This window comes from Ursus arctos, chromosome X, assembly GCF_023065955.2.
Source record: "Ursus arctos isolate Adak ecotype North America chromosome X, UrsArc2.0, whole genome shotgun sequence".
NCBI classification, from domain to species: Eukaryota; Metazoa; Chordata; class Mammalia; order Carnivora; family Ursidae; genus Ursus; species Ursus arctos.
Window position 1 is genome coordinate 95,985,835 of NC_079873.1, and position 24,708 is coordinate 96,010,542.

General features: G+C 37.9%; 1 protein-coding gene across 1 annotated transcript; it reads left to right on the top strand.

Moving 5' to 3' along the window:
- Positions 1-2,679: 2,679 nt before the first annotated feature.
- Positions 2,680-23,176, top strand: LOC113270986 (E2F-associated phosphoprotein-like). Its single transcript, XM_044391637.1, is given in 5 exon segments — positions 2,680-2,943; positions 20,776-20,934; positions 22,324-22,366; positions 22,369-23,058; positions 23,061-23,176. Coding segments are annotated over 5 exon segments (1,272 nt in total).
- Positions 23,177-24,708: the final 1,532 nt, after the last annotated feature.

Here is a 24,708-nt window from a genome sequence, read left to right on the forward strand (position 1 = left end):
AAATTCAATCAGTGAATTCATCAATTCATGGTGTACAATCTTATAGGTATCTTAAGTAAATCATATTCCAGTGCCCTCAAATCAAAGGAATTGATTTAGAAACTAGTGTGTTTGCTTCATCACCCCATTGGAAATAACTATATAGGTGACCACCGTCTCCCCAAATCTGAAACTATACCGATTTTCTCTGCTGTTGGCAGCCCATGAGTAGATGAGATGTTGCCTCAGTATGGAAAGCAGTCTCACTAAGGTAAGCATGGTCTCCCAGTCTTTCTTGTGCATTTAAGTTCCCATTGACCTGGTAAATAGATTCACATTATTGGCCTTTGTTCTTCTTAACACTGAGCTGTAAGTCAATCTAACAATATTTCTGAATACGCTTATTGTTTCCAACACGTTTAGAATTCAGAAACACTCCTTCCCCCACATGTAACTTTGATTGTTTGTTTTGTAAGGAAAAAAGATGCTATTCCATAAAGCAGAATAACGTGCTATCTAAGTTAGAGTGCTATATCTTTTCCATTCCCAATTTTATGGAAAATTTAGGCAAATTGAAAGTAGGTGAAAATATCATTTCCAAAGAACTGACCAAGATGATGGGCACCTTTAAGATGGCTGAAGGTTTCTCTGACCTTAAAAATCATGTTGGGGTGGGCCTGGGCTTTGTGCAATCTGAGCCAAATCCCTGAAGATTTGTATTATGTGCAGATCTTTTTGAAGTACTAAGCATACTTTTCTCTTTCGCATAGCAGGTTTTGGAAATATTGAGCAAAGAGGGGGAGAAAATGGCAGGAATCAGTGTTGGTGTCTCATCAAACACTTCTGTATAATTGGCTCTGAGTTGTCACGAGAGCATAGAATTTGATCTGTGGTTGTACCCACAGTGAGGTGGTTTCCCTTAGGCAGCAGCAAGGAGCAATAGGCAATGTAACACATGAAAAAGCTTATTTATAATCAGACTTTGATTCTTTTTTTTTTTTAAGATTTTTATTTATTTATTCGACAGAGATAGAGACAGCCAGCGAGAGAGGGAACACAAGCAGGGGGAGTGGGAGAGGAAGAAGCAGGCTCATAGCGGAGGAGCCTGATGTGGGGCTCGATCCCAAAACGCCGGGATCACGCCCTGAGCTGAAGGCAGACGCTTAACCGTTGTGCCACCCAGGCGCCCCCAGACTTTGATTCTTGACAAACACTGTATTTGTTTGGAGATTGCTAGATGGAGAGAATTAGTAGCATACACTTGAGCCCTTCTTCTTTCTCAGATTGTAGACTGTTATTAGATATTGGAAGGAATTTGGAGATTAAGTATTTATACCCCTTCATTTTGTAGATGAGGGAACTGTGGCCTGAGACAGAAAATTATCTGCCTGAGACATGTAGTTATTTTGGTAGTACAGCCAAGAATTGAACCTGATTTAACAGGATTTTTTGTTTGGTTGGTTTTTGTACCATTTTACTTACCTTCTTTATTGGCCAAATAGATTTCATTTTAAAATAGTGATGTGGCAGGTGACAGATCTCTACAGACTGTGTACTGCATCTGAATGGATGGAGGGTGGGTGAAATTGCCCAGGATATGGGTGAAATTGCCCCATTCTACAGATAAGATTTTTGCCAGATTTTTTACGTACACTGACTATGCTGACCTTTCACTAACTTCTTTGTTCCAGTCCAGAAAGTATTAAACATTGGAACTCTTGTAAGTATTCGAACCAAGATGTACTTTGTAAGTTCACCTTTGCTGGAATGCAAGTCTATGCAATATAGCTCACTTAATTTAAGTTCTGTCGACAGCATTTCTCCTGCTTACCTGCCCAGCCAGTGTGAGGAAGTATTGAGATGCATAGCAGTCTCTATTTGTGTTGAAGAGGTCCCTGGTTAATTCTAAAGAGACTTTCCTCTACCAACAGTCTTAGCACATCACCTGAGAAGAGAAGGTCCAAGGTTATGGCTCGTGATTTTCCAACACAACTATTATTTATTTATTTATTTATTTATTTATTTATTTATTTGACAGAGATAGACAGCCAGCGAGAGAGGGAACACAAGCAGGGGGAGTGGGAGAGGAAGAAGCAGGCTCCCAGCGGAGGAGCCTGATGCGGGGCTCGATCCCGGAACGCCGGGATCACGCCCTGAGCCGAAGGCAGACGCCTAACGACTGCGCTACCCAGGCGCCCCGCAACACAACTATTTCTTACTGTTTTATTTGGGAGGCACAACTACAGGAACGTTTTGCTTTGTTTCCATTTCGAGTCTAAATTAGGTATCTGAATGGCGTTTGCACACTTACAGGATTATTGAATATTTGCAGTAGGAATCATAGAGGTGGACAGGAACATCTACACTGCTGGCTTTCAAAACATCTCACCGGTAGCCTGTTTCTCACATATACTAATATGTAATGTAGATTAACGTAAAGCTACCACACTTAAAGCAAGCGTTGGGAATCTGGATTTCTTCTGCTCGCCCTCCTAACATAAGCCTAATTTGTCAGTTTTACAGAGCTTTCAAAATTCCATGAAGAGTGATTTTACAAATCCTTATAGATTGGAATACTAAGGAACAAACTAGTCTAAGACCAACCTCTGGGCTTGATATCAACGGGCCAGGTCTGAGGAGCCAGAGGGGGACCTGCAGGACAAAGAGGGTCCCTGGCTGTACACAGGATAGAAATCAAACATGAGCCAACAGGAGGTGAAAGAGTTTGTTGAAGGTATAGAGAGAGTGCAGGTACAGACAGAGTGTCTGGGAGATTCAGAAAGGAAAGGAGGGAGTCTTGTCTTTGCTTGGCATCTGAAGGTTTCTACTGAGGACCATCGCCTGGTGTTTGTGTCCTCTCAGGCATCCAGGAACCAGTTAGAAGATGAAGACCCAAGTGTTATTCCTTGGAGCGGGGAAGGGGTGGGGGTGGGCGTGTGCTGGGGGATGGGTCTTGGCATCAAGGTGTTTAGCTCTGGTGATCTGGAATATACATATGATAGCTTCGTCTGGTCATTCTCATCTGGTTCTTCCTTAGATGTTACTTATTCTAAAGAAATTCTTGATTTCTTGACCCTTACAAGGAGGTCATACACCATTTACATTCTGAGGTATGTGTAAAGTGGGAGTATAGGTCCTAGCAAGAATAGAAGCAGAAAAAGGAATAAAAAAACAGAGGTTTTTATGGAGTCCTCCAGTTTCCCTACTGAGAACAAATTTGACATAGGGATTCAGGTGTGCACTGAAAGCAGTTCGGTGCTCTTTATTCTTCTTCTGAACAAGATAGTCAGATGCTGGTGAATGAAAATTGAGATATCAAATTTTGAATAATTGAGCAACTCACTGTGCATGGTAGGTCTTAAAGTGCTCATTGTTCAATTGTTACGTAAAATTAAATAAATCCTGAGCCTATGAGAACTACCTCTCTGTACCACTATGACACCACATGCGATGAAATTTTAGATAGTTGTAGTCAGTGGCTTGTTATCTCCTAAAGGAAAAGATGTGTAGAACAATACAGAAAATTCTCAAAACTCAATGAAAATTTTGAAAGGTTATGGAAATAATTTTAATTTGCTTACTTTTAGCCACATTAAATTTTACTTAGAGACGTTTCTCTACATTGCCAAAACAAGCAGTACGAGTTTACTACCATTTTTAGTTAATATGTGCTTTAAAACAGTAACATTTACACTTTGTAGGGTACAGTTCTACAGATTGTGACAACTGCGGAGTCAAAAACTCAATAGCAGGGGCGCCTGGGTGGCTCAGTCGTTAAGCATCTGCGTTCGGCTCAGGTCATGATCCCCGCATCGGTCTCCCTGCTCAGCTGGAAGCCTGCTTCTCCCTCTCCCCTGCCTGTTGCTCCCCTTACTTGTGCTCTCTCTCTGTGTCAAATAAATAAAATCTTAAAAAAAAAAATCATCAATATAGAGAGCAGGTCCATTACCCTTTTGAGTTCCCCTGTGTCTTTTTCTACTCCGTTCTCTGCCCCAGCCTTGGCAATCACAGATCTGCTTGTGATCTTTTTCCCAGAATGTCACATGAAAGAAATCAAACAGCTGTGTATCCTTTTGAGTCTTGCTCTTTTCACTCAGCTAATGCTTTTGAGATGCACCCTTATGACATGTATTAGTACTTTGCTCCTTTTTATTGCTGAGTACTGTCCCATTATATGGATATACATTCACCAATTGAAGGATGTTTCGATTGTTTCTAATTTGTGGTGATGATGAATAAAGCTGCTGTAAACATTTGCATACCTGATTTTGTGTGAACGTAAGTTTTTGTTTTGTTTATATAAATACGTTGGAGTACTAAACAATAAATTAATATATAATATATAATATAGTATGTATAATATATAATTGATATAATTAATTTATATAAATACCTAGGAGTGGAATGGCTGAGTTAAATTGTTAGTGAAAGTTCACATTTATAAAAAACCATCGACCAGTTTTTCAAAGGGACTGCAGCATTTTACAGTCCCAACAGAAATGTAAGAGCGTCAGCTGTTCTCCATCCCTACCAATCCATTGTATTGACAATGCCTTTTTTTAAAACCCATCTATTAGGTGTTTAGTGCTATCTCACAGGTTTATTTTCATTTCCCTAATGAATACTAATGTTGAGCTTCACTTCATGTGCCATTTGAAATTTGTATATTTTCTTCACTGAGATGTCTGTGCCCATTTTGTTGTTGTTGTTGTTAGGCTGCTTTTCCTTATTATTGAATTTTGAGAGTTTTTTTTTTTTAAGACTTTTTTTATTTATTTGAGAGAGAGCAAGAGCAGGAGCACAAGCATAAGCAGGGCAGAAGGAGAGGGAGAAGCAGGCTCCCCACTGAGCAGGGAGCCCAACGCGGGGCTCAATACCAGGACCCCAGGATCAATACCTGAGCTGAAGGCAGATGCTTAACCAACTAAGCCATCCAGGCACCCCGAGTTTTGAGAGTTTTTAAATACGTTTTTTTGGAAACAGATCCTTTGTCTGATATGCAAATTGCAAATATATTCTCCCAATCTTTGCTTTTCTTTTCATTCTCTGTCTTTTGAAGAGCATCCATTCTTAATTTTGGTAAAGTGCAATTTATAAGAATTTATTTTATGATTTTGTGCTATGTTAAAGGAATATTTGCCTAAACCAAGTTCACAAAAATTTTGTACTGTGTTTTCTTCCAGAAGTATTGCTTTAGATTTTACATTTAAGCTTATGATATATTTTGAGTTATTTTTTATAAATGGGGTCATGAGTGGATTGAGGCTGTTTTTCCTCTTCTATGAGTTTGACTTTTTTTTTTAGATACCGTGTGTAAGTTTTACCATACGGTATTTGTCTTTCTCTGTCTGCCTTATTTCACTTAGTATAATGCCCTCCGATTTCATCCATGTTGTAATAAACAGTAGGATTTCCTTATTTTTTTATGGCTGAATAATAGTGCATTGTAAGTATACTACAATTGCTTTATCCATTCATTCAGCAGTGGACACTTAGGTTGTTCCCATATCTTGAATATTGTGAATAATGCAGCAATAAGCACAGGGTTGTAGAGATGTGTTCGAGACAGTGATCTCATTCCTTTGGATATATAACAGAAGTGGGATTGCTGGATTCTTTGCTGTTTTTCTTTTATTTTGTGAGTTTGGGTATCCAGTTATTTTAGCAAAATTTGTTAGAAAGAATAGCCAATCTATTTAATTGCTTTTATGCCTTGGTCAAAACTCAGTGGACCACAATAGCTGACTTTGGGCTGACCAGCAGCCTCTGAGACTGTCAAGCATGAGGGCTTTGCCAAAAAAAAATGCCTTCATACTAGATAATTGCCAACCAGAAACTTTCTTTAAAGGAAATGAAAGTTCTGATAGAAAGCTCAGGCTCTATGGAGAAATTAGGATGAGGAGACTGACGAGGTACAAAAGGTAGTCGGCAGAATATATTAAGAAGAGAGTCAGGAATTCGGAAAGTATTTGGAATAGTGTGAGCAGGAACAAAACATTGGGTCATTATAGTGGAGAGCGGGGAGTTGAGTGTATCATGGATCTTTACTGTTTAAGGACCCCAAAGTAGGACTGAGTTACTATTGCTGAGCTGGGTTCCAGATAATATCCCAGTTCTCTGCGAGACTGGTTGTAATATTCAGATTCTTTCCTGTCTTTTTGTACTCCTTTCAGTATTCTTAATATGAGTCATGCTCATCTGTGTGTGCTTCTTTTCTTTGAACCCAGAAAGAGTCAAAATAGAACATCAAGTTTATACCAGAACCAGAAATAGGGTCTGGCTCTTTCAACCTGGTATACTGCTGACTCACAGATGAAATCTCTTCTAAAGTCAGTGGCATTAGGGGCCAGACTTTGAGAAGGACTTTTATTTTATCTGTGTTGTTTGGATTTTTACAAGAATGAATTCATGTATTGTGTAATTGAAAATAATGAGAAAGAAAATCAGTTGACTGTATGTATATCTGTTGGTCTATTTCAGTACGATTTTTCCCATAGAAATATATACCTATCCTTTTGCAATAACCATGTGTGGAATATGTTTTATAGTGAGTTTAGAAATTGGGTAATGCGGGGTGCCTGGGTGGCTCAGTCGTTAAGCGTCTGCCTTCGGCCCAGGGCGTGATCCCAGCGTTCTGGGATCGAGCCCCGCATCAGGTTCCTCTGCTATGAGCCTGCTTCTTCCTCTCCCACTCCCCCTGCTTGTGTTCCCTCTCTCGCTGGCTGTCTCTCTGTCACATAAATAAATAAAATCTTTAAAAAAAAAAAAAGAAATTTGGTAATGCAAGTCCTAAAGTTTTATTCTATTTCAAAATTGTTTTGGGAATTCTAGTTCCTTTGCATTTTCATATACATTTTAGAATTATCTTGCTATTTTCTCAGTAGTCCGTTTGGAACTCTCTTTAAGATTTTATTGAATATCCTGATGCATTTGGATAGAATGGGCATCTTAACAACACTGATTCTTGAAATTCATAAATAAACGCATCTCTTTATTTATTTAGGTCTTCTGGATTTCATTTATTATTATTTTGTTTGTTTTTGCATACAGATCCTGCATATATTTTATTAGGCTCTTACCTGAGTATTTTGGATTTTTGTGTGTGTGTGATGCTATAAACTGTACTTAAAAAAATAGATTTCTAATTGTTCATTACTAGATCACATAGATATAAGATCTATATGAATTAACCTGTATCCTGTGACCATACTAGTTCTAGTAGTTTTTTATTGTTTTTGTTGATTCTTTGGGGTTTTCTACTAGTCTGTGAAATAGTTTGTTTTATTTTTTCCTTTCTAATCCATGTGACTTTTATTTTGTTTTCTTGCATTATGGCAGTGACTAGAACCTCCAGTATGATATTGAGTTGAGTGGAGAGAGCAGATAGTGCCTGTTTTACAATCTTAGAAGACAGGCATTCAGCCCGTCACCATTAAGTGTGATATAAGGTGATTTACTGAGGATGAACTTTATCAAGTTGAAGTTTCTTTCCATTTCTGATTTGCTGACTTTTTACCATGAAAGAATACTGCATTTTGTGAAATGTTTTTTCTCCACTTACTAAGACTATCGGGTGCTTTTTCTTCATTAGTCTATTGGTATGGTAAATTACATTGATTTCTGAGTGTTGAATGATCCTGGCATTCTCAGAAAGGCCCTCTATTCATCATGATAGATTATTTACTTTATATACTGTAGGATTGCATAGGCTGAAACACTTTTTTAAGTTTAATTATTTTTTTAGTAATCTATACACCCAACTTGGAACTTGAATTAATAACCTAGAAGTCAAGAGTCTCTTGCTCTCCTGACTGAGCCAGCCAGGCACCCCTAGGCTAAAACATTTTTATGAATATTTGGATCTATATTTGCATAGACCTTACTTTAAAAATAATAATAAAAAAAGAAAATACTACTACCGATCATTATTCTGTCATGAACATAGATGCAAATATTCTTTTTTTTAAAAAAGATTTTATTTATTTATTTTAGAGAAAGAGAGAGAGCACAAGTGGGAGGGGCAGAGAGAGAGGGAGAATCCCAAGCAGACTCTGCTGAGCACAGAGTCCCATGCAGGGCTTGATCCCATGATCCCAAGATCACAACCTGAGCTGAAACCAAGAGTCGGATGCTTAACCAACTGTGCCACCCAGATGCCCCCATTAAATACTGTTTTAACATATTTGTACTTGATCATGTTTAATTTATTCATATTACATGCAACCTTGGATTTAAACAGTAAAACTATAACTATACTATGATAACTTATGTGAATTTAATGTGTGTTGTGTGTACACACATAAAAACTTAAAAAAGACTAAATGGCAACACACTGACAAATTAACAGTTAATATTACATGGCAATATACTTATGGGGGAATTTTATTTTTTTATAGTACTTTGGAATATCCAAATTCCCAACAATGAACATCTATTACCTTTAAAGTGCTTTTCCCCTGATATATATAAAAATAGCTATGACTCAATATCAGTTATTTCTGCAGTTAAGAACAGAGGCCACTGTATAAAAGACACTCATCCCCTGAGGAAGACTGATTGGTTTAAGAAGTGAGAACATTACTCAAGCAGGTCCAATCAGACTCTTTACCTGGCATTGATACATTGCCTATAGACCTTCATTCTACTCAGGTCTACATGTTTATTGTTCACCCACGTTTCTGCACATGTTTTTCACTGATCATATGAAGGACTTGGAGGAAATTGGATTAATTCAGTATACTCTTTTTTTAAGGCTAGAAATAACTTCATATGTTGATGATCATTTTAGGCTTATATTTTCCTTACAATATGACTATACATTTATCTGATAACTCTCTTCATGCAAGTCAAACTGCATGAATTGCTTCTTTTTAATTTTTAAAAAAAATTCAAACATGCACAGGGTACCTGGCGGGCACAGTCAGTAGAGCATGCAGCTCTTGGTCTTAGAGTCATGACTTCAAACCCCACATTGGAGGTAGAATTTACTTTAAAAAAAAAAAGACAAACAAACATGCACAAATATAGGTAATAAAATGAGCCTCTAGATAGCAAACAACCATATTCTAGAATTATCAAGTTTTAATACTCATGATTCATCTCCATGCCCCCTTATTTTAGTGAAACATTTTAAAGAAAATCCCAGGGTGCCTGGGTGGCTCAGTCGGTTAAGCATATGCCTTCAGCTTAGGTCATGATCTCAGGGTCCTGGGTTGGAGTCCTGTGTTGGGCTCTCTGCTCAGCGGGGAGTCTGCTTCTCCCTCTCACTCTGCCCCTCCCCTCTGCTTGTGCACACTCTCTCTATCAAATAAATAAGTAAATCTTTAAAAAGAAAAAAGAAAAAATCCCAGACATCTTATAATTGCACTCCAAAATACTTCAGTGTACATCTTCAAAACCATAGTTATTTCTTTATATAAGCAAAATGCCATTATCACACATTTGAAATTTACAAAATTTTCTTATTTTACACCAATGGTCGTGGCGGAAAAGAAATAACATTTTCCAAAAGGTATAAAACGATCTTTACCAGAGGGATGATTTACAAAGTCAAGGAAAATGCTAGGAAAAACAACAAGGGATAAGATGGTACTCTGCTGGTGGCAGCACCAGGGACCCATTACTACTAAGCCTAAAAGACAAAGGAGAGAGAAACAATTGGCAGAAGCTTGAGAATGTAGCTAAATGTGGAGGTTCACACATGGTGATCAACCATCCCTGTTTTCCTAGGATTGCGAAATTTCTGGAAATGTGGGATTTTTGGTGCTAAACCTGGGGCCGTCCTAGGAAAATTGGGATGTAGGTCCACTAGACAGGAGCTATCTTTGGTAGAGGGATGCAACCAAAATGCCAATCCTTTGGTCCATCCCACTGGACAAACTGGAGACTGAGAGCAATGGTACCCTTTTATGTAAGCCGTAGAGTTCTGCCTTCACGTGCAGGAAATGAATGGAGAGTGGATTAGGAGAGATAAATAAAACATATCAGCACAGTTGCATTTACCTTATATTGGCCATTACTCAAAAATCTGATTGCCCAACATAATATCTATTTGAATTTATTTTGTGAGTAAGAATCCAAAACATGGTATTTAGTTTAATGACTTCTACAGTTTTTTAAAACATTTTGTAAGTAAACTCTACCTCCAATGTGGGGCTCAAACTCCCAACCCCGAGACCAAGAGTGGTATGCCCCTCCAACTTAGCCAGCAAGGCACCCCTTTAAAAAAATTTATTTTTTTAATGTTTTTTTATTATATTATGTTCGTCACCATACAGTACATCCCCGGTTTCCGATGTAAAGTTCGATGATTCATTAGTTGCGTATAACACCCAGTGCACCATGCAATACGTGCCCTCCTTACTACTCATCACCGGTCTTTAAAAAATTTTTAATGTCTTTTACACTTTAAATTCAGAACATTTCTCCTTTACTTTCCCCCCCTTCTTCATCCTACCGACTTATTGAAGAATCAAGCTCACTTGTCTTATAATATATCTCATAATCTAGATGTGTTAGCTTCCCTGTGATGTTTTTCAACTTGTTCCTCTACACCTTTATTTCCTGTAAATAAGAAGTTATTTATTAAGACTTGACTTCCTCTAGATTCAACTTTTTTCTGTGTAAGAATACATCATAGGTGGTAGTTTGCAAATCATATTGCGTCACATCATGAGGCAGGTAATGTTTTCCTACGCTATGGATATCAGGTATTCAGTGCATTCAGATATAGCACCTCTAGTATGGAATTCACCCCAAATCTTTCATCTAATGGTTTCATTCATTGATGATTACTGCTTAAAGAAATTAATTCATTAAGGATTACAACATAATTATTTTCCTAAATCTAGCGTTTCTTCTACGTGTATGAGCAAGAAATGTACTGAGAGGAAGAACTTTAACTCATGAATGAGGACTCTACGTGGTTAACCTGCAAGATAGTTTGTACTGTTAAAAGTTAGGAATAATTCTTAATTTTTTCTTTGTCTCTCTTGAAAGGAAAGTATTGGATCCCTATGTACAGTAATAACTGATTTTAGTTTTTGCTTTCTTTTTTTGTGAGTATCAGTAAGATTGTGGTTTTCAATATATCCAATAGAATTTTTTACTGTTTATGAGCTTTCGTATGTACTTGCTGTAAATTCAAGTGAGATTAGCTCATTGGATATTATAGATGGTAATTTGAATCTTCTCTATCATACAAACTGTACCTCCTGGTTTGCCCAGGAAAATCCCAGTTTCTTCTTCTTTTCCTATCCTAATTATCAATAGCACCTCCTTTCTTTCTTAAATATGTCCCAATTTTGACTATAAATTATATGCTCACTTTATACTATGAGCAGCCCTACTTTAGCTCTGTATCTTATAGTTCTCTTAGGCTGGAACAGTTCGTGTGAGTTAAACAAATCCTGAAAGAGACAGCTGAAGAGGTAGAGGCAGAAGGACTCTATACTGTGTCTTCAGGTAGGGGCTCTGGGATCCTACCAGCCTCTGGACTCTCAAACTGGATGGTATGTTCATCCATCAGATACTGGAAAAGATTTGTTGATGGTCTCTGTGATACTTGCTATTAGAAGTGCTGCATTTCTCAAATGCTCAGCTACTCATTAAATTTAGTTCATTTTGTTCTTGCTCTACGGCTAGCCTAATGATCAGTGTGTGCCCATGGAAAGTCAATTCGGTTGCCTCAGTGCATAACAAGGGCAAAGATAGGCACAGTGTTCTTTCCTTTCAATTACAGGCCATTTTAGTACCTTATCTCCGGAAAGGAAGAAAGTACAGAACTGGTAAATAGCAACTTACATAATGTTAAATTGTTAAGGAGTATTTTATTAAGATGCTGCCTCCTGAGAACTGATTTTCTTTTTTTTAATGTTCTTTAGGTTTTCTGAAATTCTCTAGGAATCTTCAGTTACTTTCATAAAGATTTGCAATAGATGGTAACGCTAATCGAAACAGGGTCAGGCTCATTGAAGGCCTAGAGAAGTTAGCAGCTCAGTTTTATTTTTGCACCCCTTCCATAACAAATTCTCAAGTGACCTTGTACTCTAACCTCCGTCCCCCTAAATTGGACATCATAAAAGGACCACTTTTTAGTGTCATGAGAAGGGAAACAGCATCATGAAATGAGCCAAGATCTTGAGAGGTTCTAAAACCCATATTTCCATACTTGGCAACTTTCTAGAAGAAAGTCAATGGAAGGAAAGGGCCACCTGGGTGGCTCAGTTTGTTAAGCATCTGCTTTAGGCTCACATCATGATCTCCAGGTCCTGGGATTGAGCCCCATGTCCAACTCCTGGCTCAGCGGGGAGTCTGCTTCTCCTTCACCCTCTGCCTCTCCCCCCTGCTTGTGCTCTCTCTCAGATGAATAAATAAGATCTTTAAAAAAATTTAAAAAATAAATAAAACGGAAGAAAAGAAAAATATGTTAATTAGCTAATTAATGCATTCAACAAATACATTTTGAGATCTCATTATTTGTTGAGTACTGTTCTTGGCAGTGTGATTTCAGCAGTGAATATGAGAACATACCTGACATTCCATTTTAATAGGAAACAAAATAATAAGTACAACAGAGACTTCTGGAGCTAGCTAAGAGGAGTAAGTCACTCTAGTCTATTTCTCCAGTTAAATTACAACTAAAACTACTGCGTGGGATACAAAAAGCAACTGCCTGAAGATGTTAAAAAGGAAATAATGGCAGAGAGGTTGTTTTTTCACTGCTCTTGTTTCTGTACATTTTTCCCTTCTTTATCACTTGGCTTTAACTCAAGGGTGAACCAAATTCCTGAACTGCACTTTGAGTTCACAAAGCAAAATCCATGAAAGAAACTGTCTCCTTTACCCAGGGGACTAGGAAAAGGGGACCCTGCAAGTCAGAGAGTGTATGAAAAATCCCACATTCCTTCTTTCCGTCCTTCCCTCCTTCCTTCCCTCCCTCCTTCCCTCCCTCCTTCCTTCTTTCCTTCCTTCCTCTCTCTCTCTTTCTCTCTTTCTTTCTTCCTCTTGGTCTCTTTCTGTCCTGTCTCTCTCTCTCTCTCTCTTTCTTTTCCTTTTTTTTCTACCTTGGCCTTGCCCTGAGGCATATTTCAGAGAAGAAGCTGTACAACTTCAGTGACATTAGAGGAAGAAACATAGGTGCCTAATGTCCTGAGAAAAAAATCTGCTTCTTGTTAGCTAAAGGAACCTGAAAAAGGAACCCCTGTGATCCAAAGAGGTGACAGGTGGTATCCTGTCGGAAGATAGAATGAAAGAACGGATCTCCAAATTCTTTGTGTAAATCAGTTAAGTCGTAGGCTCTTCCCCAACCTATGCAAACATGGAACAGACCCAAAGAAAACAAAGGCTTTAAGAATGGAACTGGAATACACAATGCCATTCAAGTCTCAAACGAACTGCTGAGATGTTTTGTTCATGTGCAGGATTGATCTGAAGAGTATAGTGAAGACTTTGAAAACCCAACAAACATAAAATGAGAAAGAACTTATAATCTACACATAACCAGGTTAATTGCCTGATAAAACAAAAAACCCAAATCAACATTCTCAAGAGAATTTTAACAGGATGCAGACCTTTAACAACATAATATTCAAGATCCAAGATATAGTCTCAAATTACTTGTCATATAAAAAGCCAGGAAAATGTGGCCAGTTCTCAGGGGAAAAAGAAAATCAACAGATGCTAACCCTAAAATGACCTATGATGGAAATGTAGAGTAAAGCCCTCAAAGCAGCTATTTTAACCATGCTTCATGAGAAAAAGGTGAATACTGTTAAAATGAATGGAGAGGGAATAGTTGTCAGCAGAGAATTATAAACTATGAAAAAAAATAGAAATTTTTTGAGTTTCTTGACAGTGTGCTTAGAAAATTATTTTACGGTAAATTCCATTTTCAAAATTTTTGGTGTTTATACAAGAACATTATAGTAATTTAGCCTTCAACGCTGTGGAAGTGAACAGTGAGGAGAAATATAATGCAGGATTGAGAGAATTGTTCTGAATTAAGCTTTAGTTTTAACTTGAAGCAGCCTAGGTAGGCATTGGACCAGAGATGTCAAGCATGAATTTTTATGTAAAAGTATGGTATTCAGGAATGAAGATATGAAAGGAAGAGTCCTTTGTATATAGTGGTATTTAGAGCCATTGCATTTGTTGAAATCACATAACAGAAAAGTATAGATATAATGAGAGGACATTCCAGGAATAATTGTAGTGCACTCAATTAGAAGAGGCAGGCCAAGGAAATAAATATTTGGAGAAGCCAGAGACTAGGAAGAAAGCCAGAAGACTGTGGTGTCATGGAGAGCAAATGAAGACTGAATTTCGAGAATGAGATAGTAATGAAGTCTTTTTTTTTTTTTTAAGATTTATTATTTATTTATTTGACAGAGAGAGAGCCAGACAGCGAGAGAGGGAACACAAGCAGGGGGAGTGGGAGAGGAAGAAGCAGGCTCATAGCGGAGGAGCCTGATGTGGGGCTCGATCCCAGGACCCTGGGATCATGACCTGAGCCGAGGGCAGATGCTTCACAACGGAACCACCCTGGCACCCCAGTAATCAAGTCTTTAATGCTGCCGGAGAGGTGAGAAGATAAGGACTGGGAGGGAGCCATTGGATTTAACTAAATGAAGGTCGTTGTTGACATTGAGAGGAGTAGATTCCATGCGTTGGTAAAAGACTGGGAGGTGAGAAATATTAGCTACTATTTAAAAAAAATAATGAGTATTAGCCCAGTTTTGAGAAAAATTGCTGAGAAGCAGAGAAATGACAAAGTTAGCTAGAAAAGAACCTGCAGTCAAGGGAAGTATCACAGGATGCTGAAACTGGATGGACCCAAGTAGAAAAACTGAAGTCAAGATAGGGAAAGTTGACAAGCTCAAAATTTATTTCTTAAACAAAATTTTAAAAGGCAATGTGTTTACTTGTTTATTTTTCTGCCTTCTCAAATAAACAAATTCAGAAGATTAAACTACACCACAAATAGTAGCATCACTGTAAAGAGGAAAATACCCTTCTGTGGGCTTCTCCTAAGAGCACACAATTAGAGTGCAGTTTACAACTTTGGATATTTACTAACAACTAGCTATGTGATAGGCACTGTTGGAAATCCCAAATAACTATAATATCCATCTTCTGTCCTCAAAGGGTATAAACTGACTGTAGTTCTTTATGGGGTAAATAAGATGTACATAAATAACTACCTCAAAAGAGAATTAATCCTATATCATCTTATCTTTTTTATAGCATTGCTTTCATTCTGCTTGTTCTGTAACAGTGAGATAACTCTCTCTTCCAATAGACTGTGAGCCCTTGAAGGGCAAAAACTATGTCCTGTCATCTGTGTGAGTTTTCTTTCACTCACCCTCAGTACTCAGTACATATTTGTACATAATAGGAACTTACTACCTTATTTTTTTAAAAAGATTTATTTATTTGAGAGAGAGCACGTGTGAGTGCACTGGGGAGGGGCAGAGGGAGAGGGAGAGAGAGAATCTCAAGCAGACTCCACTGAGCACAGAACCCAATGCAAGACTCAATCTCATGACCCTGAGATTATGACCTGAGCGAAAACCAAGAGTCGGGCACTCAACCAACTGTGCCACCCCAGGCGCCCCAGGAACTTACATTATTGACTTACATTTAATTGGTGAATTAAAATTACAGTGAACATACAATGAAACTGTTGGCTAGATTAATATAATGTTCTACCACAAACACTTTTCATTATGAATATAGAATTTACCAATAAATAATTTTCTTAATACATTAACAAGAAAGACATTTTTTTCTGTAAGTAGCAGGTCCATAACTAATATCACTTTGACTCCAGTTAGAAACTTACAATATGCTTAAGGTCGTTTAGATGTCTCCTCACCACAACCCCTAGACCTATTCAAAAGTCTCTGCACAGATTCACATACCCACACCATTCTTATGACAAGGTGGACTATGTATTTGCAGTTCCCTTCATTCAGTGTAGGAAGTTTCTCCAATTAAGAATCTCAATTAGGGGCGCCTGGGTGGCTCGGTTGGTTAAGCGTCTGCCTTCGGCTCAGGTCATGATCCTAGGGTCTTGGGGTCGAGCCCCACATCAGGCTCCTTGCTCAGTGGGAAGCCTGCTTCTCCCTCTCCATCTGCCTTCTCCTTCTCCTGCTTGTGCTCTCTCTCTCTGTGTCAAATGAATAATTTTTTTTTAAAAAGAGTCTCAGATAATAATGCTATATTGCATAATAAAAATCTGTTAAGAGAATAGACCTCATCTTAAGTGTTCTTAGCACAAGGAAATAAAGGTTTTTTAAAAGAATCTGTCACTGAGTAGATTGGTTGGAAATGTAGGTATTACTTTTGCTTTTTTCAAACCATTCCTCTAAGCTCTCACCTGCTTCCAGTCATCTTATGTTTTTCATTTACCTGTTTTCTAAAGCACAGAGATTTATGTCACTCATTATTTTCTATCAACTGACTGGCTGGCATTGTATATATAAAGCAATCAGTGAATGTATTAATTTTTTTTTCTATATTTGGCCAAATGAAATGTGGTGTCACATGAAAATAGCCAATAATCCATCTCTGAGTTTAGTGAAAGTTCTTGGTTCAGGAAGAAATTGGAAATTTAAAATCAGGCTCCCCCTTAATGAATGAGACAGAATTTACTAAAGCTTCCTTTTTCTGAGCTATAGATTAAGGAAATTGTAAGTATGAAAAGGGTTAAAATAAAATGGCATGAATAAAATAAATATGGTTTAGCCATTGTTGAAGTGAATTGATAAAAGGGCAAAAAGAACGAATTTATTTGAAAATTTAAGGTGAATCTTCCCTATGACTTCTAACTGCTCTGAGACAAAATGGGGAGATTTCCTAATCCTCTTAACACAAGTTTATCTGTGAAACAGCAGGCTTACTCATGGCGCTCTCAGATAAGTGAATTTAAAGACATATGTTAGAAGGTGGGCAGGAGAATGGATTTGGAATCATAAGAATTCTGTTTCAAGATGGAATCTGATGAGCTGCTATTTACATAAGTGCTTCCTGGTGCTTATTTGAGTCTTTCTTGGGGGAGGGGTAGGAATGTCAGGACAAACTCCAAGTGTATGAGAGCTAAAAACTTCTGCAGGATGCTGGCAGAACGGTTGGGACTGGAGGCAAAGGTAGTTTCCAGATGGGACTACTACTCAGTATGAATGAATCTGCTGCCTTTATCAAGCAAAACCAGGTTGGGGATTTTATGTCTTTCTGAGGGATTAGTGAATAGAGATGACTAGGAAGCTTCACACTTCCATTTAACAACTTTCATATTTAAATGTTCAGACAGAATTGTGTTGGATATCCTTGGAGTTTTCCATGTCTTTGAACTTTACTAAGGTCAGAAAGAGCTTGTAGGCCCATTTTTTTTTTAAAAAAAATGGGTCCCTGTTGCCCTCCCTCTAGCACAAACCATTTCTCCATTTTGTTACCGAGGGGTGAGTACTTTCTCTTTCTTCAAATACCCTAAATTATTCTGTGTTCAGAAATTAAGCTGTACTAAAGAAAGACAGTTTAGGAAAGGAACCATCATGGAAACGTTTTATCAAAATATCTGGATGGGAAATGGGTGTAATGTTCATTGATAGTAGCTCGGTCTTCCTTTTGAATAAATTAGTTTAATCTTGGTCTTGCAAAGATAGCAAAATTTTAATTACCTAGAGTGCAATTAATAGGACATTTTAGTTAAGTGAATTTGAGGAGATTTTAAAGTTTGAAAGCAGGAGGCAAAGCATAATAAAACAAGCTCATAGTAGACTGTACCAGAACACCATTGAGCATTCGCCCAGGTTTAGCAGTAACATGCTTTTGGGAAAATGTCGTCAGATTAGAAATAGTGATATTTAATTTCCTTTCCAAAAATCGGAATGGTGACATTTTGCATAAGCAAGCATTTAATACCTATCTTACAAATGACTTGGGCTCCAAAATTCATTCGTAATAGAGTGGCTTGTTTCTATGGCAAAATGAGTTCTGAGTTTTAATGTTCTCAGTGCTTGGTGCTTAGGCTTTTAAGATTTATCCAACAATATACTTGAAATGTCTACTTATAGGAGTATTTCGATAATACCTAACTGTCAGTGTGATTTATTTCTATGGCTAAAGCCAGTTTGAGTTACGATTTAGGATATCATAAATGCTTGTGGTCAACCCTTAAAATAACAAATAGTCCAGCCTGACAATGCCATGGCTGGAATAAGATAGCGTTGGAAAAACAAACTTGGACGTGTAGAATTGGGTGAAATTGTGGCAAGTCTCAAAGCTGAGCCCAAGAGATCTGCTGCTAAATTCATCTTCTAAACAGTCCCAACTCTACCCTGTAGATGTCTGTTGAAAACCTTCTCCAGGTTTTGCTTCTGTAAGTGAGGGGGAACAACTGCATGTGTCTCCCAAATATATTGGAGAAGTGAGAGATTTGTGTATCTTGTTCATTAGCAAAAGCCCGGCGTCCAGCACAGCGTTCAGCAAATAATCTATGCAAATATCAACTCGAGGACTGACTAGATTGGAGAGTTGTCAAATGAAGAGGTGGCACAGAGAGGATCAAAGTGGAGTTCTGAGCCAGGATGACTTTAATTCGGTTGACAGTTTAGGTCTCATATCTGAGGATGCCTCCTAGTGGGGAATATAGAGTGATCTGTGGACCCTGGTTGAGCGTAACACCCATACCTAACCCCCATGACAAAAATTAGGTAGATTGGTTGAGCTGTCGTTTGCGGAACCTGGCACTCCCTGTTCATAACTCATGATGTTATTCTCATCTGATGACATAATACGTTACTGTTTTAGTTTCTGTGAATTCGATATAAGATGATACAAAGTACTTTAGAGCTGTGTCTCTCTGATAAAATAAACAAAGCTCCAAAATAGCTGGTCATTTGAGTAAATTGTATATGAAATTCAGTAATGCTGAATATGTGGGATGGTATAGACAAAACATTTAAGCAGTTAATTAAAATTTGGTTAAAAATTAACAGGTGGTTCAGCATCAAAATATAATGCAGATGTCTCTATTTGGAACTATCATTATAAAGAAGCAAATTAGAAAGCTTTTGTGTCCTTTACATGCTATAATAGGAAAGGAAACAAGATTCCCAACTTTAAAGTAGAAACATCATTTCGAATATAGATTCTACAATAGATTCAGTTTGTTTCTTTGATATCTTTTTTCTTTTACTTAAATATGTTTATCAGCATACTTATTGCTGCAATTACAAAAATTAAGTAGCTAAAATAGTATGGATATTTTACTGTCTCACTTAAAACATGCAAAATCAAGAGACACCAAGTATTGGTTAAGAGATTTTGTAATGTCATTAAGGATCCAAGTTCATTCCTTCTCTTCTGATAACCTTAGCAATTTGACTACTGATGTTTGCAAAATGGTTGCAGCAGTTTGTGACCCAGCCATCACATTTCACATATTGTATTCTGCAAATCCTTTTTTTGTGAGCAAGTAAATCTATCCTGGAACACCTACTCGTATTTCTCTAGGAAGAAAAATAGAATTACCTTGATTGGCTTGGACTCATCCCGATTTATCCCGAGACTGGAGAGAGCAGATCCCTGAAGCATTTGGCCACATAATAGCTGAGTGAAGTTGGGATATGGGTCACAAGAAATAAGGAGTAAATGTTTGCTGGGTAGGCAAACAATAGGATAACTAGTAGTACATGAGATTGCATATTATGTTAGCCACATGGATCTTTTATGAAGCCATTGGTTCTGTTTTTAAAGAAACCCCTGGGGCCAGCATAGCATTTATAGTTGCATGTTTATGCCTGAAAAACTTTTAAGCCACAAGTTCATCAGTTATTAAACAGAGTACGTAAGCCAAAGGAAAAAAATAGACCCCTGTAAATATCTTAAAAGGAATCCTCCATTTTAAGGAATATAAATGCTGGTATTTCAAATTGATGAAGGATGAAATGGAATGGTTTTTATGACTCAGCCTTCGTGATGTCTGTCAATTCCAGGAGACAATTTTTTATTGTTCTTTTTTGATAGATCGATCAGTTTATTAATGGGATTAAAAATAGTCTTGATTTTGTTTTTAGTATAAATGAAAGCAGTGTGATGTTAAAATCGTTGAATGTGAGGAGTGGATTTGGCATTAGGTCAAGAGCAGGATTTGTGCTTGAGCAGTTGGAAATACAGGGAAAAGACCAAAAGTGCTGTATCACTGTTTATTCCTATATTCTTTTTTCTTGTTCCCACCACTACCAAATCTTTTATAAAAAATAATAAACTGCCTATTTAATGGTGGCATAGCCACTCAATACTGATTTGTAATATTAAGCATACAGGCTGTGAGAGGAGGAAGTGAAATTTTCCTTTTCTTGAGAATGTTAACACAAGCTCTGTCAAGAATGGCCTTACCTAGAAATAGTAAAAATCTTCATATATATTTGACCTCTAAAAATCCCTATATGCTTCACACAGCCCTTATATGACACTACGCTTCTCCCTTTGTTTAAATTTTTTGCAACTAGAAGGTTTTTTACAGAGGTCTCTTGCATGTTGTTCCCTCAGAAGATAAGGAAAAAGTGAGTCAAAAGGGATGAAGATTGAAAGGATTTGAGCCAGAAGAAGAGAGAAGATAATCCTAGAATCATAAAGTAAGAGAAATAGTAGACATGATGTAGTTGAATCCAAGTCTTTTAGTTGACAGATGGCTTGTGGGTGATACTTAGAAGGGGCAACTGGCTTGACAAGGCTCACACGTCTCATTCTCAAAAGATCTGGTAGAAGAACTTGGGTCTTCCTGACTCTCAGGCATTTCCGTCACTCTCTTCACTGATTTATCAAGGACTTCCTGAGTATCCAATACATATTGCTGCTGCAGTAGCATCTGAGCTTTTACAGAGGCGGCCCCTCTGCATGAAAGAGCAGCAGCTGCAGGAATCTGACACCAGCAAGCAAAAACGCACTGCGGTAACTGAGCCCAGAAGGAGTCCTTCCTCCAGCAAACCTCCTTGGCAGGCTGCAGAATGAGTCATCAGTTGACATTGGTGAATAAAGTAATCGCACGGATAGATTTTCTTTTCTTTCCCCATTTTTTTCCTTTTAGCAGATTCACTAATTATCTTTTCATATACATAGTGGGGTAGTGACAGTAATATCTGCCTTATTAATGTCTTTTTCACACCTAAAGTGTCAAGATCATCACAAATAAATTTCTGTTATTCCCAGAAAAGATTAGGAAAAACATAGGAAGCAAAATCTTGAATGAAAGTCTGAATGACATGGAGATTTTATGCTTTCCTTTTATTCTTTTTTAAAGGTTTTTTTTTTTTTTAAAGATTTGTTTATTTATGTTAGAGAAAGAGAAAGTGCAAGCTCAGGGAGGGACAGAGGGAGAGAGAGGGAGAATCCTCAGGCAGACTCCCCACTGAGTGCAGAGCCCAACGTGGGACTGGATCCCAGGACCCTGAGATCAGGACCTGAGCCAAAATCAAGAGTCGGACGTTCAACCGAGTCACCCAAGCACTCCTGCTTTCGTTTTATTCTTGAACAACGGTGTTATGATTACGACATTATAAGTGGCACTACCCATGTGTTTTAAATTGTCAGGTGCAGGGGAAAAAAGAAATTCTTATATGAACTTTAAGGCAACAATAATTAAAATGTCTCTCATTTTAATTTTTTTCTGTAAGAAGACCTGCCGTTGATCTTCTTTTTTCATTTGTTTACTAAAATTACTAATGAAACTTTACTTTGTTAATAGTTGTTATCTCCATATTGCAGTTTTATTTTACACATTGTGTAACACAAAGAAGCTGGCCATTTTATGGATGAGCATGTATTTTCCTTAGGGTTTTCATAGCCATTAAAACTCTGGCCCCTGAAGTTTCTGTGCAGGGAGTGATTATTTGTAGACCCAGATCCATAATTTGCAGTTTATGTTCTCATGTCCTAGAGCAACCAAAGCTCATATTATGCAGAGTGTCTGAGGATTACTTTTTTCATACCTTCTCTCAGCTATCGGAAAATTTCCAAGGTAGTTTCAGTGGGCTAGCCAATATCGTAGGAGTTAATTGCCATTACTTAAGCCAGATTTCTAAGAAGCCATGCTGTTTAAAGAAAAGAAGAGAAAGAATACAGACAACTAAAGATGGGGAATATTTGAGAAACATAACTGAATTCTTTAAGTGTAAATTATTGGAACTAGTTTCGATGTGAAACATGTTGGCAAGATCTCTATCTCACATGAAGTTTCTAATACAGCAAAGGTATTGAAATGTATAAAAAATTGAGTCGAGGGGAGCCTGTGGAGTAAACAGATGCTGTGCAGACGCTTGTAGTTGGTGTTGGAGGGTGCAGGCCACCGTGAACTGGCTCCAGGATGACTATGCAGTTGAAGAGCCAACGACGAGGAACCCGCTTTGAGCAGTTCTGAAGATGAAGTGGATGTGCTTTTTTATGGAACTCCTGACCGAAAAGGAAAACTTATCAAAGAATGTCATACTGGAGAAAGTGAATCATCTAGTGAAGATGAATTTGAAAAAGAAATGGAAGTCAAATTAAATTCCACCATAAAAACAATGGAAGACAAGTTGTCCTCTCTGGAAACAGGGTCTTCCTCAGGAGCTGGAAAAGTTGGAACAGCTCTGACAAAGTACTATGATGATATATATTTTGATTCTGATTCTGAGGATAAAGACAAAACAGTGCAGGTGACCAAGAAGAAAAAGGAAAAACAACACAAGATTCCAATAAATGATGGGTTACTATATGATCCTGAAGAAGATAACAGAGTTCAGGCCTGGGTTGATGCACAGAGAAGAAGCTACTATGTATACTGTTTTGGAATACAAAGACCACATCAACAACAACAGCCTGTTCCAAATAGTGACGCTATCTTGAATTGTCCTGTCTGCATGACCACACTCTGTCTTGATTGCCAAAGGCACAAATCCTACCAAACTCAGTATAGAGAAAATTCTGTGATGAATTGTTCTGTCAACAAAGAGGAGGTTATAAGATACAAAATCCCAGAGAACAGGAAGAAAAGGCGAGGCCCTAAGAGGATGAGGTCTAACCACGGAGATGCCGCAGAGCACAAGTGGAAGAAATTTACCACCCAGTCATGTGTACCGAATGTTCCCCTGAAGTGGCAGGCTATGACAAGGATGAAGTCTTTCATTTTTTCAGTGTTTTAGCAAGTCATTCTTAAATAGCTAAGTTGGCATTTAATTGCTCAATACGGTATAGAAGGCAAATATGGCCAGTTATTTTCCTCCTGCCTATTCATATCAAGTGACATTCTGAGCGGTTATTTGAGGACGCAGTGTTTATCTTTTTGAAAGAGAATGATTGTCAACCTTCATCCCTCCAGCCCCTTTAATTTTTTTTTCCCCCAGCTTTGATGGGACTGATTATTCATTCCCTTTTTGAGGGGTATTTGAAAACTATGGGTTTTTTTAATATAGTAAAGCTCTTTAGCATTAAAATGTTTTGGAGTTGGGGCACCTAGGTGGCTCTGTCGTTAAGTGTCTGCCTTCGGCTCAGGGCGTGATCCCAGGGTTCTGGGATCGAGCCCCTCATCGGGCTCTCTGCTCTGCTGGGAGCCTGCTTCTTCCTCTCCCAATCCCCCTGCTTGTGTTCCCTCTCTCGCTGGCCGTCTCTCTCTCTGCCAAATAAATAAATAAAATCTTTAAAAAAAATGTTCTGGAGTTGTTAAGTAAAAAAAAGAAATTAAGTCGACATTTGAATAACAAGTAATTTCGAGTCAAATAAGTAAGTATAGGACAGTATGGGTTGAAACTTAGTTAATTCTTGTCTCTCAAGAAATGGCATTGGCTGAAAATCCACTTTGCCCATTTTGGTAATCTTCCTAACCTTTAGATTCATTGATAAAGGCTATGAGCTACCACATCATATCTTTTAGAACGACCATGTGCGAAAAAAGTAATCTGGGCTGAATGAACCATGACTCAAAGTTAATACCACAAGCATCACCTTCATTTCATGTATTAAGTCACATCTGTAGAAGTCCATGCATTGTCAGGTGGCTTTGCCCTGCTTTAAATGACTGGATGGGTTCTGCTTAAATCCAAAGGATAATTCATTTATCACTCTAATGCCAATTTGTCTCAGTTTTGATCACAGAAAAATAAAGCAATGAACCCATTAGAGGGATTACATTGGATGTGAACTTTGTGGGTTGATTTTGAAAGCCAGAAGGTGGGGTTGTAATTTGGCTGTGAGTTTCTATATTCTGCTTAGCTCGAGCCTGAGGTTAATTGTTAATCCATTGACTATTAGTTTTCTTTTATAATGAATTGGACACTTCGGTCCATTTTGAATGGGTCTAAATGATATTCCATGGTTGCACTAACTCCTTCTGGCAATATGTAGATAGAAAGATTACAGGTGTTTGCAGATAGGTCATGAGGAATAACTTTTCAATACATAGAGAAAAGCATAGAGATATGAATTAAATGATAGGCTCTCGTATGGGAGAAAACATTCACAAACAGCAACTAGAAGGATCAGCACTTTTTAATGGGTTCCCTTTCTTTGGTTCCTTGGAGAGAAAGTATTTCAGTCAGATATTACCAGCATTAAAATCATTACCCAGTATACAGGCAGATGGCCGGCCGATAATTGTTTATAGGGACAGATGGCAGTTCCTTGTACCCTCTTTCTAGTTTTTGTGTTTTTAAAGCTCAGCAGTTGCAATGTGAAGCCTTCATAGGACCATAA